Raw genomic sequence first — 18,803 nt, 5'->3', positions numbered from 1 at the left:
CAGCTTTCTACACAGGCTAACCACCTCTTCTTAAAAACAGATTCTTGCTACTTTAAAAGCCACTTGCACTTGGTATTATTTCTGTATTTCTGGCTATTCTTTCTCGTTCTTGGTGACTTCCTCTACCCACCTCTTATCTAGCCTCTTGGACTCTCACTCTGTGTGCACTAATGATGCCCGTGGCTCCAGTGTGCTTCTTTATGCCAAGGATTCCCATAGATCTAGCCACAGACCAACTCTCTCCTCTGACTCTATGTACAGCTGTCTACTGGACATCCCCACACAGATGTTCAACTAATAGTTCACCTCAGTACATTGAAAACTAAACTCCTGAATCCCTAGCTCAATGTAAGGAGTATCCCCATCTAGCCATCTTCCTAGCTGAAAATTTTTTTCTTTCCTCCTTAGTATCTAAATCTAGACTGTTCTAGCTTTTCAGTGGCTTCTTAATCCCTCCGCTTTTCTCTCTTCTCACCACCTCCAATTTGGTTTGCCTTTGTGAACTCTAAATTATTGTAGCAGCTTCCTAACTCTATATTTGCCTTTAGACCAAGGCTTGGCAAATTGCAACCAGTGGCTTTAAGATCTTTTCATGGGTTATTAAGAATGGCTTTTAAAAGATCCTTAAAAGAGCCAATGAAATTGAGCACAGAGCTATTAGGTTCCCTTGCCCAAGGTCTCACACTTAATATATGGTGGAGCTGGGATTTGAACACAGGGTTATTAAAAGAATGGCTTTTATATTTTTAAAAGGTTATTAAAAACAAACAAAAAAATTAGAATATATAGCAAAAACTGTAGGTGGCCCCCCAAAGCTTGAAAATATTTACCATCTGTCCCTTTACAGAAGAAGTTAGCCTCCTATTCTAGGCCATTCACCATGCTGGTGCTGGAGCATCTTTCTTACAAACATGACCATGCTGCTTTAATGCTTAAAATTCTTTTAATGGCTTGTCATCACTTTAGGATAATGTTTAGCATGATACCTTTTATTGTCTCACATCTGCCCATCTCTCTAGCTTCATCTCCTATCATGCCCCCTGACTGCCTCGTGGCACTGAGCCTCTGCCCTCAGCAGTTCCCCATTCCTTGATGTTTACAGGTTTGCCTGAGGCCTTCTGACCCTTCCTTACAGGAAGCCTATCCCCAAAGCCCCATCAGAGGACCCTCCGTGAGCCACACAGTACCGCATGCATAATGTTCTGTCTCAGCCCTCACCACAGTGTATTAGAATTAGCTGTTTGTTTTTCTAAATTACCTTCTGGGTTGTGTTAGTCTTCCTCAAGTGCAGATGCTTAAGAATGTGTCTTGTCTTTTTTTATCTCCAGTTCTAAGAACATGATTGATACTCAGCAAATGAAAAACTGGTGAATGAATGAACAAAGAGATGAATAGATGGATGCTAGTGATTAGGAGGCAGGTTTCCTAATTGTCTGGAGGCTGTGATCTGTATGGTTTTACATAACCTGGACCTCCAGTCTCTCATATGCCACTGTGGCAGAATTCCACAGTGACTCCTGCTCTTAACTAAACATTTCTGCCTTGTCAATGTGTTCTCCACTAAACAAGTTTCAGGAAACCCTGAGATTCTGTGGCACACAACTATATTATATAATCTGAAAAGCACTGCTAAAGGGTCAGTAAGTACAGAAATTAAATACCTTGTGGCATCCTTTCTCCCATCACATCCAGGCAAATGGAGAAATCATGATTATCAGCTAACGTTTATTGAGCACCTACGTTGAGTTTCAGGTATTCCGTCACCCGTACAATAACCCTTTGAGGTTACTCTCCCTGTTTTATAGATGCTGAAACTGAAGCACAGAGATGCTAAACTCACTGCTGAAAGTCTCACACTTACTAAGTAGTAGAGCTAGAATTTGAATCCCAGGCAGTCTGGCTCCAGGGACTATTTCTTTTTATTGATTTTTACCTCAGTTCAATACATGGACTTACCATTGTGTTATAAGAAAGCCACTGGGGTCGACTGGGCCTAGCATAAATAATATTCAGTACTCCTGCCAGCTGGCTCCCAATTTGTGAGGCTTTTGTTTTTATTAATATTTTGACACATCTGTTTTAGGAATAGCCTTTTTTTCTGTTGGTAGCTCTACTTTTACATATAAATATGTACATGTAGATATGCACAATGTTAAGCACACAACAGACATTCAGTAAACATTACAGTTGCTACCTTTGTGTGTGTCTCTGACTAGATACATTTACAAGTGCTGACGGCCTAAGCACGTGTGTGGGTGAGAGACCTAGACCACAGTCAAGATGAACCTAAACTATTCCTTTTCAGTTATTCTGTATAAACACTGAACGCTTCATCACATTTTGAGCTGAGATTCAGGCAAAAGCTGACTCCAATTTTCATTTGGATAGTGTGCAACACGCACCACACCCCTGGCCAAAGAATCTGGTAAATAATCCTCCTCCATGTCTAATACCAGGAGGCTGATGTAATGTGGACAGATACATGTTCAATATTCCTACATCCGAATCCAACTGTAGAAACGATACCTGTTAAAGATAATGCTGACTTCCTTATTGAAAAGAAAAGCCAGATTTTCCAAAATTGGCACTGCAGATTGGATTACCAAATTGAGAAAAACAGCCAGATGAAGATTGATCTTTTCCTCCAGGAAAGAACTAAATACTGCTGATAGCTCCACACTGTCAGGGAAGTCCTTGCTCGCTATTTAACACAATTGGACCAAGAGTGAGTCGATATCACATGTTACCCATAGCTCGGTTGATGTAAATCTTAAAGCATAAAACTTTCCTAAAGTTATGGGATTTTTCAAAAGGAATGTAGGTTAACATAAAGAATCACATGAAACTAGACACTGTGAAGAAAATACTTATTTCTTCTTAGGGGGTAAGGTGGGAGGTAACTCACAGGTGATATTCACTTACATGGAATCTTAGGGGAAAGACGAAGTCCAAGGAGTTTCTGCCTTTTAATCCCTAAGCCTGTTCCTGTTTTTCTTCTCTTCTGGGTCTGGTTGTGTCCACCTTATGCTACCCACCTGCTACATCCAGAGGAACAACCTGATGGTATTAATACATCAGTTAACACAAAAGGCAGCCCATGATGGATAATAGAAGACAGTAAGGCTGGAATCAGAGCAACTTAGGCACAAATCCTAGTTCTGCCACTTAGTATTGTGAGTCCACTTTAACCTCTCTGAACCTGGCTTTCTTATTAGTTAAATTAAAATGATACTAATAAAACGAGGCACTAAGTTTTATTCTGTCCTTCAGAACAGAAAGGGTGTGAAAAACAGAAATAATGTCTGTAAAGTGGCTGACACATGATGGATATTTGTCAGTATCTATAATCATTGTCATTTAGACATGGGGTCATTGTATCACACCATCTTCCAGGACATCACAAGATAAAAAGCTTTACCCTTATTTTGAGGAACATCAAGGCAGTTGTTCAAAGAGTTGGGGTGGAAAGGTATCTAGGGAAACACAGAGTGATAGATAATTATCATCCTAAATCTGGGCATCAGGAGAGGATGCTCATATTCAACTGACATTCTTTACTATCATTTCTGATCTGGTAGAAAAGTGAAATCTGTAGGCTCTAAATGCTTATACTTCCCAGAAAGCTTTGAACGATGTTCAGAAGTGCTGTAGAATAGTAGATGAATTAAGGAGTATTTGGAAGACTTTAACTTGGGCAACATAGAATATCCACAGATGGAAACCTCTTAGAATGAAGGAGAGAATCCGGTGGGAAATTCCTCCAGGGTCAACTTCAGGACCATAGTTGTGAATAATGCTATATGTAAAAATCATAAGCACATGAAATGCAGTTTCCAAGTTTGTAGATAATAATAAAAACTGGAGGCAGAGAAGAGAGGGAGGGAAAAATAAGCCAGTTTCAATTTGGTTTGGCTTGTTTCCCTTACACAGCTAAAGGAAATGGAGATGACAAATGTTTTTCCCCATTGAAAAGTGTAAGAATAGTGAGCCAAAGGAAAAAGAACAGCCCAGTAAATACATAAGCCTCAGCAAGAGAAAAGTATTAAGAGTCGATGCACAGGTCACAGAAATGACCATCATGAATCAGGCAGGTAAAGAGCATGAGAGGATACTTAGACAATCAGAGACGACAAGACAGCACAAGTGAGGCTTAGAGTCAGGCACTGTCTATTCCCAGAAAGGCTAGGGGATCTCCAAAGATCCTGCTAGCAGTCAGCTTATTCTTCCTAGAAGAGTGGCCCTAGCAGATGCCAGAGTTCTGAAAAGTGGTTAACATTTTTTTTGTATAAATGAGGATGTCACTGAGACAAACCAGAAGTGAAAATTCTTCCATGTTATACGTTAGAAATCAGCAATTTTTTCTTGTAAAGGGTAAAATAGTAAACATTTTAGGTTTTCAGGCCATCCTATCTCTGTCTCAGCTACTCAGTTCTGCCATTATGGCATGAAAGCATGGATGATATTCAAGCTGGTGTGGCAGTGTTCCAGGAAAACTTTATTTACAAAAGCAAGTGGCAGTTGGCTGGAGTTTGAGGACCCCTATCATAGGTAAATAGGAAGTCCCATCAGAGTCATTTTATGCAGAGGTTTGTAATTTGAAAGGAATTGCTCAAAAAGCAGATAAAACTACACATATTAGGAAATTCAAGCCTTCATGAATTTCTGAAGAGAAGGAAGCTAAAGGGTTTGGCAAGAAGTAGGAGGACAGGGTTAAGAATGTGTGGTCAGGTGGCCCTTCCCATTCCAAAAATACTTTCTATACTTCTACTGAGCAATCATGAAGCTTCTGGAATCAAATAACTTTTAGTTGGCAATTACATTAAAAACAGCAAAGGTTAAAAAAAATGGCCCTAGCCAAATGGTGATATGAAACTCTTCATGAACCTCAAATCTGTTCCCCAAAATATCTGTATAAAATAAAACTCTCCCTTGCAAGCCTCTAGGCTACTGTAATTTTTGGTTTCAGAAAAAAAAAAAATCTTGCTCACAGAGGAAGTCTTCTCAACAGCATTCCTTTTTCCTCTTGTTTAAAACTATTTAAAATCCAGAATATTCTTTAATGATTATTCATTTCCCTGAGTAACTACAAACCTTGGCACAAATTACCCAACACCAAAAATGCAGCCAAGCCACATGCCTTCCTACTAGGCCCCAGTGGATGCCCGGATGTGGTCAGTTTAAGAAAAGGTTAAAGATCATTCCCTACTCCTACTTCCACCATGCAAATTACTTAACTTCCCTGATCTTTCGCCTCCTCTGTAAAATGGGAAAATAATATCATTCTAGTAACATAGTGAGAGTAAAATGATAAAAGCATATACACATGTCTAATAAATATTGGTTCCCACTCCCCCTTTGTGGTAGATTTGATTATCCAAATCTAAGGAATCCCTACGCAGAAAAGAAAAATCTTCATTTTACAATAAGGAAGAGACCTCACCATCTCCTCTTAGAAATAGAAGTTTGGGGTAAATGTTCTTTGAATAGACTCCTTTACCTTTGCTTACTTGCTCCTAAGTTCACTGTTTTCCAACCCTAATTCTCTTGTTCTTATTGTTTATATATGTTTCAGAAATTGCAGTATTGATCCCTAGCTTTTTTTTTAAGTGTTCTAAAATTTCAGTAAGTTATTAATAATGTTGTTATAAAACAGCTATAGAAATAACTAGTTGTTCTTATCCAGAACTTCCTGAATCTAGGATAGAATTAAGGTAGTTGCCAACACCCTGCTCCCTCCCCATAGCCCTGATTTATGTTTTTTCCTTTAAATCCATACATTTTTCAGCCATTTACCCACATCAAAACAGCTCTTCACAGTGTCCAAAATGTATAAGCTCAGGCATGAAGAATGAATGGTGATGATGGTGATAACAACAGTAACAAAATTGTAATAGTCTACACTTCTGTTGTTTTTAACACATGCCAGATACTTTTCTATGTACTTTAAATGCATTAGCTCATGTAGAATCCTGACAACAACCCTAGGCCGGTACTGTAATTCTCCTCATTTTATAAATGTCACTGAGAAGTTAAGGAAATTACTCACCCAAGGCTACAAAACTACTATAAGGGGTAGAGCTGCGGTTGGAACCCATCAGTATGGCTATGAAGGCTGTGCCCTGAACCACTCTCCACTGTGCTATGTCGTAGATACGATCACTTTTAGCCCATTGCTTTGAAGGTAGCTACAGAAGTGTTTATTAAGTATTTATTCAGCATGCCAGCACTATGCTGAACACCAAAGAGGGAACTATGAAAGAAATAAAGAGTCCCCATACTTGAGATAATAATTTACAGTCTAACTGAGGAAATGAGACACTGTAGATTGGAAAGGGCTTTGTAGTGTAGCTCTGAACAACTGAAAGATCAGGAAAGGGAGGGATTCTTATAGGCTATGGTAGTACCAGGAAACAGACATTGAACTAGCTCTCAAGGGATTGGAAGGAGCCTGGCTACTATTCTAAAGAAAAAGGATACACCTGTGATTTCTAGCTTCCAGTCCTGTGTTGAGGCCTAAAATGGGTTTAAGAATGCTGACTTGTTAGGATGAGAGGCTTGAGACAGCACAATATCACATCCCATGTAGTAGATGGGCGTTTCTGTGCCCAGAACTTGAAAATTTCATCTGTTGCTGGAAATTCTGAGGAGGATCTTAAGATACCTGTAGCATTTTCAAAAATACCCATTTATTAAATGTCTCTAATATTTAACCTGATGCCTTTTTACTTGGAAGATAGTAAGAATGAGTCTATATATTCTTTTATGTGATGTTCACAAGAACTCTCTGAGTCAGTATTATCCTCAATTTAGAGGCCCATATGGTTGAAGAACTTGCCCAAGTCTACCACGTGACTCCAGACTGGCGTGCAAGTCATTGACGCCAATTGGGAAGTCTTTTCCTCCGCAAGGCCGCTCCTCATGGTTGGTCATGGAGGTTGGTTTGAGAAAGCACGCTGTCACAAAGAAGCTTTACAAGTAAAGGTCCCCAGAAAAGCAAAACTGCTCCTTTGTTTTTCTGGCTAAAAGTATGGTCAAAGAAATAAAGCAGTAAGTTTTAGCCCAATAAACCAGAAAGGAAGTGGGGCATGGTATGGGAGTAAGGCAGGGAGTATTAACATACCTAACATATGCCACAGTACCATTGGCTATGTAGGTCTCACTGTGCCCATTTTGTGTCCCCTCATCCTCTGATGCCTTAAATTCGAAAACAACCCAGAGGAATCGTTCTGGTTTTGCTTGGAAAGCAGCACTTTGTTTCTGTGCCTGTGCATCCTAAAACAGGCCTGTCAAATTGGAAACCTAAATACAAGCTGACAGAAATCAGCTACTAACAAATTAAGTTAAATTAGTGGAGTACACGCCTAAAATACAAAGAAAAAATGTTTTCCAATTATCTTTCTCCCTAGTTGCCAGGCTAGATAGGGAGGCTGAAGTTTTCGGCAGCAAGCCCTTTCCTTTGCCTGGCCGTGCTTCCTAGAGAGCCCTGCATGGGAACCCTCTCCAGAACTACTGCTCCCCCTAGTGGCAGCCTCCAAACTGCCATCTACCAATTTTCTGGACATGTAGTGATAATAGGAATCAAATCCTCCCCTAACCCTGAAAGGATTTATGCCTTGTTAGATTATTAGGGAAGGGATAGAGAATATTCACATGGGCCAAATGTACAAAAGACACACATGTGGGCAGCTTTCTAATTACAAGAAGAAAGCATGACTAAACAGTTGAATCTTATGGTGGTCTCAAAGGTATTATGGTTGGGGGGAAGTGCGGAAACAAGAGCAAGAAACCCTACTTCAAATCCTGACTCTGCTTCCAAATAACTATTTACCATTGAGCTAGACGGTTCAATTTTATAAATATAAATAATGTATAAGTATACATAATAAGTGGCAAATCCAGGCTTTGTCCCATGTAGGTTTTATTATAAGATAATATTTAAGGCTGTTTTTGTGAAGGCAAATATTATAGGTTTTTTTATTTTTGTATACAGTTTATGGAATAAGAGAATATATAGATGCTAAATCTCATGATCTACATTTATTCCTTTGCATTTCCAATACTGCTATCCCAGTTCAAATCCATATGGCTTTATGCCTAATATGGTGGATCACCTCCCTTCCCTTCATCAACTTTGTAGGAATTCCTTTCTAGCCTATGGACTTGGGCAGAACCATTATGTCTTACTCAGAAGTGCCAGTGCCCAGAGGCACTGATATAGCTACAAAAGCTAATCCCCACCTGCAAAAAAAAAAAAAAAAAGGATGGTCAGGCCCAGCATGGGAGAGGAGTTTATACTTTCTGCATGAGATCAGACAGGTTAGGTAGTTCTATGCAAAAACAAACAAATAAAAAAAAACCTGATTATGGAGCTCTAATAAGTTGTCTGGGGAAAGTTGGCTAATAACGTGTGTTGCTTTCATTTCCTTCTTCACAATCTCCTCATCCTCCCAGCATTATCAACAAAATTTGGAAATATTAAGAGGGTCTAGAAATTCCTTATCTAGTTTAACAATTTCCTCCGTTGACTAGGAAAATATACTTCAACTGATTTCTAGAAGTTGTGATAGGCTGAAATGTAGGAAGGTGTAAAAGGATTTGCCAGTGGCCATGATAGTAGGACCAAAATAAAGTTCAGAAGAACTGTCTTCTAGCTGCCTACTCTGAGTGTTCAACTCAGGAACAAACCCCATCTGTAGGGAAAAGAGAGGTGTTGCCAGTTCTAGGGAGGCAACTACCCTAATTGTTTGGAAATTTAGCAAAACTTAATCCCTACCTTTTCAGTATGATAAAATTGAACAGTACTAAGTTCCATCATCCTGAGTTCTATTAAAATTTAATTAAGCCTGCTTTTACTATTATTTAGCAATTATGATGGTATAAATATTCCTGGGATATCATAAACATTTAAAACATTGAGTCAATTTTTAATTTTTTAAAATCTAAAACAGCTTGAACACCTGAAGAGACTTAGCAATGATATTGCATTACGTTGCATCTGGTAAGATTCCTTTAGAAAACAGTAACACTATTATCTAAAATAATGTATAGCTTACCGATGATAAATAAATTGTATAGTCATCTTTCTCTTATTAGTTTCTTTGAAATAAACTAATGTGTAATTGAAAAAATACACCTAACGCTTGTTGGATGAGCGAATGAATGGGTGGATGAGTTAGATCACAAGCTTTCAGATGCTTCCTTTCGGCCCTCTCAACGTTTCAGCTCTAGTGTTCGGTGCCACAAAAGCTTGATTATCTCCAATAATAGTGATGATGATGTGGAATGGCACTAAATCAAGTTCAAATCATCCAAAAACGTCCCTTTAGCTAATGTGTTCTATTTCTTTCCTCATTTTTACCAGAACTGCTCATACATAACTAGATCGATTGATGTAAGCCTGACTTCTACTTCCTGCCTTCCCTCTGACGGGAGGTAAGAGGAAGCAGTGCAGTAGACCCAAGGCCAGAAGCAGAGCCAAGGAAGCCTCATTCATTGCCAGACTGGTCACCCACCTCAGAATAATTGACAGCTGACTAGAGGTGGTGCTGAACTGCAGACGTCCCACAGTCTGGGAGACCCAGCAAGGGAATTTCTCAAGACAGAGTCATAATAGCGGGAACCTTGCTGGGGCAGATGTGACTCCTGGTCTTCATTTCACCACCGTGGCTTCTGGGTTTCCTGACCTTTCTGTGTTTCCCACCCCCTTTCTTGAAAAACAACCCCTGTTTCCTGCTTGCCTCCTAGGGATGGATATTAACATGATACTGGGTACACGGTTTTTTGAGGCTTGTGAAACCAGGGAGGTGAAAAGAGTCATAAAGATGGAAATGACTGACTCTAGGAGCCCCAAAAGTGGCTACTAAACCACTTGTGTGCTATTGAATGATCTATTGACCTGAAACACCTGGCAAGTCCAGGCACTGGATCTTGGAGCTTCTCACCTGGCTCTCCCAACCCTTCTAGATTTCCACCTCCACATGCACATTGCAGCTCTTGGCAGCCTCACCGAGTCACCAGGACATCAGCGTTAAGCCATTGTCAGTCACTGATCTGCTTAACTGCCATGACGTAGCAGGTAGTTCCTAGAAATAGCATAAATCTAGAAAAGGAAAAAAATAGTAGACTGAGATGGAGTGGGTTTGAAGCTCACTATAGGCACTCACAATTTGATTCTGGTAATTCTTTTCAGATTAAAATAAAAGTGTCTGAACTAGACTGTGATTATTCTGGAATTGCCTCTCTGTGACCCTAAAGGGCAAGTTTTCCCTTCATTCTACGGGGCACATTCTCTACAGACAGCCCTCTGTAGTATTGTGGAAAATAAGAGCAATCATTAAGACCTGAGTTTTGTGCCCCATAATGTTTACAGGCAATTGAAGACAGTGGATATATATATGACCACCTAGAATTGAGAGGCTGTTATGTGTACAATTTCTTTCAAATTTACACATCAAGATCTTATCATCAGTATCTGATTCCTGGCTTGCTTGCTTTCACCTCTGCCTTAACAGATGCCTCTCTTCATACCCGAAGCCCCTCCTTTTTCTCACCATCCAACCAAGCTCCACTCCTTTGTAACTTTGCCTTTTCCTTAAAAAGTCTTCCCTAAATCTATCTGTACCATTTGTGCTAGCATACCCTCTCACCCCTGACGTGTGTGTGTTGTCTGTATTCAGTGCACATATGGTGTCTGCTCCAATTGGTAGCATTTAGATAAAGTAATCAACTTAATTTTATTTGCACAAGCAATCAAAAACCTCCTAGTATGAGACCACTACCAGAACTACACCAGTTAAAATGGCAGGGGGGCCTGGGTTCCTGAATGTCCGTGTTGCTGGTCTGTCTCTGTTGCTAAAACAGGGTTCTGAGTATACCCTGAGGTTCCTTTCTGCCTTACCATACTGAAATGCCAAAAAGGAGTCAACTGACTTGACCAGGTCTACATTTCTTTTCTGTTGCTCCAGGATTCTTCTACAGCCAGATGATTCCTTACAGATCTTGGCACCAGTGGAAGCTGATGTGGGTTTCTACACTTGCAATGCCACAAATGCCTTGGGATATGACTCTGTCTCCATTGCTGTCACATTAGCAGGTAACCTGAAAACCCTTGTTCAGTTCACTTCATAAATCTTCATTGAGTACTGTCTACAATGTATCAAGCAGGCCCAGGGACACATAGATAAATGAGACCCAGACCCTGCCTTCAGGGAATTTATAATATATAATTAATTATAATGGAAGTGAAGTATAGTATGAGGTAAAATGAAGTAAGTGCTGTAACTGATAACCAATAATATGCAAGGACAGTTCACTCCTGCTGGGAGGTCTTAGAGTTGGGGATGAAGGAATTTTGATAAGCAGAGATAAGGGAAGTATTCCAGGCAGAAAAAACAATACGCACAAAGGTGATATGTGCAAGTATTAATAAGCAGCAGGTCAGGAAACACAAATTGTGAATTATGATTATTGAAAGTTCTTTTGGATCCTGTCGTTTCTCCTTCTTCACCTTTTGCAAAGAAGTCTTTGAGATCCACAAGTAATTGGAATTCTGTGGTCATGGCTTGGAGCAGGAGTGCTCCCCAGAACTTCTCTCTGATTCTGCTTTATTTCAACCTCTTACTTTAATGCACTTGCCAACATTTTGCCTTTATCTATAGAGGTTAGACAAAACATTCCGCATGTGGTGACTTAAGAACACCACAACTCAGAGTACAATGTCTCCCAAAGTTATTGTCTTACAGTAACAGATTTACAGAACTTTTATAAAACCTCTTTACATAGGACAAATCCATGCTTTTGAAACTGAAAGAGACCTTAGATACCAGCCGGACCAGTGCCCCTATTTCTCAGAGGCCAGGCACCCTGAGGTCACACAGCTGCTCAGCTAGTGGCGGGGAGAAGAAGGGAACTGAGGTCTCCTAACTCTCAGCTCATTGTTCTCTTCACTTCCCCACTGATCCTACCCAAATAGGATCCTTTTTCTCAGATCTGGGCCATACAGTCTTTGTGTTGCATGTGTGTGTATTTATTCTTTTCAATTGCTGCTCCCACCAGATGATTCAGTAGATACTAGAAAAGCCAACATCACCCCACACTGACCTCATCTGTCCATGAGGGGATTATGTTGTCACACTGTTCTCCAGTCACACATGCTACTCCCTTGCATGTCCGTTTAGCAACAGTATTTCTGCCCCTGTGACCTCAGGCTGATCTGGGAAGGGACCTTTAGCAGGCAGGCGGCTTTGCAGGGAAGATCAAAGTCAACAATGAAGGAGGCAAGTTAGGGGGCCCTGGGCTGGATTAAAGACTGATATTATTAATGCCTATTTTTTTGTGAATAAAACATTTGCTTTTCCTCTAATGTATTCCAGTTGCAATCTTTATTCCCTTCTTTATACAGAGTCCAGATGCTCAGCACCAATTTTTTTAAATCTCTCCTGCCATCCACCCTCCAACCTGCTTTAGCAAGGGCACTGCTGACATCCTTCCAATTGCTGGCAAAGAGTGGCTCTTGCAGGATTAACTCTCTTGTTTATATTTATCCAGATATGATTCAGCTCTGTCACAGACTAAATACTATCTGTTCACCCGAATTTAATACGATTAATGGAAACCTGTCTGGAATTAAGCAAGGCAATTGTAACATGAGGCTCGTCTTTGGCTCTTTGAAGAGCAGCTATTGGAGGCTGCGAACAGGTTCAAAGCCAGGGAAGAGAGACAGAGCAGCCAAAGAGGCACCAGGGAAGGGGAGGAAAGGGGCTGACCGATGAAGTATGATCACAGACACCACACCCAGGGCTTAGGGAGCTGTGTCCTTGTACTACAGCTGCTGGGGTTTGTTCATGTCTGCTGGCAAGCCTGTCAAGCAGTCCCTCTAAAGGTTCAATAAGTATATTTTGCCATGAGACTGTATTTGCATATTTACTTACATGAGATTATCATCCACACCTGTGCCAGTGTCTGCACTCACAGTGTTAGGTGGCTCACCAGCTGCTGTTCAGAGCCTACCTTCTGCCAAGTATTGTGGGACATACAGCAATAAATAAAACCAGAATTTTGCATCTATATTCATAAGGGATATTGGTCTGTAGTTTTCTTTTTTTGTTGTCTCCTTACCTGACTTTGGTATCTCGGTGATACTGGCTTCATAGAATGAGTTGGGGAGCGTTCCTTCCTATTTGATGTTATGGAATAATGCCTGCAATATGGGTACCAGCTCTTCTTTGTAGTTCTGTAAAATTTGGCTATGAATCCATCTGGTCTAGGGCTTTTTTTCATTGGAAGATTTTTTATTACTGCTTCAAATTTTTGCTCATAATTAGTCTGTTCAGGAGTTCTATTTCTTCCTGATTAACTCTTGGGAGGTTGTGTATTTCCAGGACTTTGTCCATTTCTTCTATGTTTTCAAGTTTATGTGCATAGAGATTTTCACAGTATTCACAGATGATATTTTGTATTTCTGTGGTATCGGTTGTAATATCTCCATTTTCATTTCTGCTTGAGCTTCTTTGTGTCCTATTTTTTCTATTCCTGGGTAATCTAGCAAAAGGTCTATCAATTTTGTTTATCTTTTCAAAGAACCAAATTTTTGTTTCATTCATCCTTTGTATTATTTTTTGTTTTCCATTTCATTTTAGGCTCTCTGACTTTAGTTATTTCTTCTGCTGGCTTTGGGTTTTGTTTGGTCTTCCTTTTCTAGTTCCTTAAGACATGTAATTAGATTGTTAATTTGTGATCTTTCTGTCTTTTTGATGTAGGCATTTAAGGCTATGAATTTTCCCCTTAGGACTGCTTTTGCCGAATCCAGTAGATTTTGGTAGCTCATGTCCCATTTGTTGTTCAGTTCGAGGAATCTTTTGCTTTCCATCTTAACTTCATTATTGACCCAATAATTATTCATCAGCATATTGTTTAATTTCCATGACTTTGTGTAGAATTGAGGGTTTCTCTTAGAGTTGCTTTCTAGTTTTATTCCACAGTGGTCTGAAAAGATACATGGTGTTATTTCTATTTTTTTTTAATTTTTTGAGACATGTTTTGTGGCCTAAGATATGATCAGTCATAGAGAACATTCTGTGTGTTGATAAGAAGAATGTATATTCAGTAGTTTTTATGTAAAATATTCTGTAAATGTCTGTTAGGCCCATTTGCTTTAGAGTCCCTTTTAAGTCCAGTGTTTGTTTATTTTCTGCCTGGATGATACATCCAGTTCTGTCAGTGGGATACTGAAGTCCCTGGCAATTAGGATGCTGTTTATATCTTTGCCTAGATCTAACAGGGTTTGCTTTATGAATCTGGGTACTCCTGTATTAGGTGCATAAATATTTAGGATTGTTATGTCTTCTTGTTGAGTTGCTCCCTTTGCCATTATATAATGACCATCTTTATTTTTCTTTACTATTGTTGAGTTAAAGTCAGTTTTATCTGATATGAGAATGACTTCACTTGCTTTTTTTTGGTTTCCATTGCATGGAATATTTTTTTCCGTCCCTTCACGTTGAGACTGGATGATTCCTTGTGGGTTAGATGTGTTTCCTGGAGACAGCAGATAATTGGATTGTATTTTTTCATCCATTCAGCCAGCCTGTGTCTCTTAAGTGGAGCATTCAGACCATTCACATTGATTGATAGAATTGGTATGTGGTATGCTGTTCTGTTTATCCTGTTGGGTAGTACCTTATTGCTTTGTTTTACCTCTTATGCTATTGTTTTATATGAGCTCTGAGCTTTAGCTTTTGGGTGGTTTTATACTGGTGGGTTTCTACTGTGCTGGTCCATGTATAATGAGGTTCTGAGTATTTCCTGCAGGGCAGGTCTGGTCTTGACAAATTCCCTCAGTGTTTGCTTGTCTGGAAAAGTCTTTATTTCTCCTTCATATATGAAACTTAGTTTTGCAGGATGCAAAATTCTACCCTGGCAGTTTTCTGTTTAAGAAGACTAAAGATGGGGGCCCAGTCCCTTCTAGCTTGTAAAGTCTCAGTTGAGAAGTCTGCAGTTAGCCTGATAGGTTTTCTTTTGTAAGTTACTTGATGTTTTCACCTCACAGCTCACTGGAGTTCCTCCTTCATGTTGACTTTGGCCAGTCTGATGACTATCTGTCTTGGTGATTGCCTCTTTGCAATGAATCTCCCAGGTGTTCATTGAGCTGCTTGTACCTGGATGTCTAAATCTCTAGCAAGACCAGGGAAGTTTTCCTCAATTATTCCCTCAAATAGGTTTTCCAGCCCTTGTGCGTTTTCTTCTTTATCCTCAGGGATGCCTATGATTCTTATATTTGGTGGTTTTGCATAATCAAATATTTCTTGTAGGCTTTGTTCATTCCTCTTAATTCTCTGTTATTTATTTTTGGCTGAGTTAATTTGAAAGAGTTGTCTTCAAGCTCTGAGATTCTTTGTTCTGCCTGGTGTAGTCTATTCTTAAAACTTTCCAATGTGTTTTGTATTTCTCTAAATGAATTTTTCATTTCCAGAAGTTCTATTTGTTTTTTTTTAATAATATGTCAATCTCTTTGGTGAATTTTTCATTCATTTCCTGAATTGTTTTTCTGGTTTCTTTGAATTGATTCTCCATTTTGTCTTGGATTTCATTGAGCTTCCTTACAATCCATATTTGGAATTCTTTATCTGTCATTTCAATATTTTCATTTTGGCTGATAGCCATTGCTAGAGAGCTGGTGTTCCTTTTTAGGGGTGTCCTTTTGCTCTGATTTTTCATACTTCCAGAGTTTTTTCACTGATTCCTTCTCATCTGGGGCAGCTATTACTTCTTATATTTGGGTTATGATTTGTTTAGCTGGGGCTTTTTTTTTCTTTCTTCCTCACTCATAAGGCAGTGTCTGTAGCATATGTTGGGTAAGAACATCTGGCTTTGCTTGTGGGTGCTTTCATGGGGGTCTAGGTTCTGGATGGATGCCTTGGTTATAGATATCCTTAGTGTGGTGGTTTTTTCAGTTGCTAGTTGTTTGTAGGATGTAGCAGTAGTGAGCTGTGTGTGTGGGAAGATTCCCTGTCTCTCTTTGATGAAGGGGGATTGAAGTCTTTAGGATTTTCTTTCCTCAGCTCTGTGGTCGTCTTAACAGTGTGAATTGTATTGGCATGCCCAGTTTAATCTCTGAGACAGTAGTAGGTGGTGCTTGTGGGTAAGAATCAACCACACCCTGTATAATTGACTTAGCAAATGCTGTAAAAGTCTGTACAAATTGACCTGCCTGTAAGTAGGTGGCACTTGCCTGAAGGAACAAGCTGCAGTGTTGTTTTTAGGATCTTTGGCTGGCTCTAGCCTCTCAGGAGAAGCACTGGAATGCCCCAGGTGGTAGGTGGGGCCCTGGAACTTCCTGGTGAGACCTTAGTCTCCATGGCAATAGAGGTGGGTGGGGGGAGTGAGGTGGGGCTAGGTTGGGTGAGCCTGCCCTCCAGCTCCACAAAAGCTTGTAAGGTTGCTGTTTCAGTGAGGATCAAAGGTCTGCTCCCAGCCTTCTGGGGAAAGCCACCAGGGAGGGGCTGAAGTGGTCCTGTCCAGCAAAAGAGTCTGCTTGGGAAGGTGGGATCATCTGAGATCCACAATCCGACTGTCAGGAGCAGATTTTGCTCTTCTGCTTCCCCCCACCTTGTTCCAGGTTTTCCCTCCAGCATCTGCTGGCAGACAGGAACTCACTAGGTGAGTTCCCCAGCAATGTTGCTGCAGGCTGGGAGCTTCCCTGTCTAGGATCCCGCCCTGGGCTAAGAGCATAGCCTTCCTATGAGAGGAGGGGTGCTCCACAGGTATGCTGTGGCTGGGACCCACACTGTGCTCTCCTTTAGTTCTGCCCATGCAGGCTCCCTCACTCCTGAGATTAGTTCACAAATCTCCCCTCTGTGCCTCAGAGCAACACAATTGAGTCTTGTCATATGGGATCTAGCTTGTGGGCCTTTCCTGGGACTCTGAAGATCAATCCCTGACCATGCCAGGGAAAAGCATGCTGACCCTGAGTTGCCTATGAGGTGCTCAAGCAGGTTTGATGTACCTCTGCTTCAGGGTGTGCCACGCTAGGGGTGTGCTTGCAAAGTAGCCAGGCAAGCAGCACCAGGGAGGGCCAGTGAGCAGGGAACTCAAGTCCAAGCACCCCTTAGTCCTCTGCAGGTCTTCATGAGGGAAGGTTTGAGCCCCACTCTCTGTCGATGCCCCAGCAGAGGGGAAGCAGCAGCTGAGAGCCCTGCCTCAGGTGTCTCTTTTGGCAGCCATAGGTGGGGGAGGGGAAGGAGAGGAAAAGAGTCTGGATGGAGGAAAGCTAGTATTCTCGTCATCTCTGTCCCTCTCTCCAGAAAGCAGCCCACCTGGAATGTCCAGGCTCTGGGATCACACAGATCCCCCAGAGACCCACTGGCCCTCTGTGCCTCCCACAGTCTGGACTGGAGTTGGGAAATACTTGTATGGGAACGAGCAAGACAAAAACTGAGGGGCTGAAGCACACAGTGGGTGGAGAACAATAATGATGCCTGCCATCTTGGTTTGCTTCTGGGGTGAGAAATGCCCCAAGGGGCTGGCAACCTGGTTCTTTGTCCTCAAGAAGCTCCCAGTTCACTGGCGGCAGCAGTTTTTGGGCTCACGAAGGTAGAAAGGCTCTCCAGCAGCTCGGGAGCCTGCTGACTGCCAGAGATGTGAGGAAGGGAGACACAAACCGGTCCACCAACCCTTTCTGCGGAACCCCAAGCCTCTCAGCAGTTGACCTCTACCGATATCTTGCTCCTTCTTATTCTCCTCCACAACTTCTGCCTGTGGAATCTCTTGTAGGTTCTGGCACTTTTCTCTCAGAATTACACCCGATCCTTGATTGTTTGTTTTTTTCTTTTTCATCTAAAACTTTTCCTTCTTTCTGAGATGATCTGACAGCTGGTGTCTCTGGTCATTCATCTTCCTCAATCCCCTCCCCATGTGTTTTTCAGTATAAGTCTCAACACTGATATTTTTCAAGTATGGACTTAGAAACTGATTCAGTTCACTTGCAGTGAAATCCTCATGGTGAATCTCAGTGCTACTATACTTTTCAAGAAATTGCAGTTTTTTTCCTGGACTTTAGTGTTAATGTATGCCAAAGAGGAAAAAAAAAAAATTTTGAGGCTAAAGATAATCAGGTGTCCCCATGACTTTTTAAGGCAAGTATGGGCTTTGGGCTTGTCAGCGCACCTGTGTTGACCAGATGCAGGGAAATTTATTCATAGCATAACAGTTAGAACCGTGGTCTCTGGAGCCTTGGAGTCTAGGTTTAAATCCTGGCTCTGTCAATTCCTAAGCTGCGCAACCTTGAGCAACTTCTTTACACTCACTGGCTCAATTTTTTCATGTGTAAAATGGTGATAATAATAGTAACTGACGCAGAAGGCTCTTGTAGAGATTAAATGTGTTCATTCATATAAAATGTTTGTAATTGTGCCTGACATATAGCACTTAATATTTGTTAGCTATTGTCATTGAGAGGATAATGTATAAAGTAAAAGCCAATTTATTTTTACAGTGGGAGAGACCCCTTTTCAGAGACCAGAATATTCACAACCCCTTTGTAAGCAGCTCTCTTTTAGCGTCTCATTGTTGACTGAGGAAGCTGAATTAGCCCACTGGAAAGTACTTGGAGCACCTGGATTCGGAACAAGGGAAGTGGCTTGTGATGAGGACTGTTTTACCTGGACCCCAGGGAGAGAGGCCTGATGAACCCTCCCTGGCCACAGCAAGACGTCTCTCCCACTGAGTTTGCCCCATCCCCTAGTCCGGCATGTTGCCAATTCTGCACCTCAGATTCATTGTAGTTCTGTTGCTTACTCTCTACACAA

General features: G+C 41.0%; 1 protein-coding gene across 1 annotated transcript in view; it reads left to right on the top strand.

Moving 5' to 3' along the window:
• ADAMTSL1 (ADAMTS like 1) overlaps positions 1-18,803 on the top strand; it is a 366,380-nt gene that overhangs the window by 273,248 nt on the left and 74,329 nt on the right. The window contains exon 20 of the mRNA XM_045563528.1: positions 10,965-11,092. Within this exon, the coding sequence (XP_045419484.1) occupies positions 10,965-11,092 (128 nt within the window). The remainder of the gene's footprint in view (positions 1-10,964; positions 11,093-18,803) is intronic.

Source organism: Lemur catta, chromosome 10, assembly GCF_020740605.2.
Source record: "Lemur catta isolate mLemCat1 chromosome 10, mLemCat1.pri, whole genome shotgun sequence".
NCBI lineage: Eukaryota > Metazoa > Chordata > Mammalia > Primates > Lemuridae > Lemur > Lemur catta.
The sequence above is the reverse complement of the archived record's forward strand: the minus strand, read 5'-3'. Positions and strand labels throughout refer to the sequence as shown.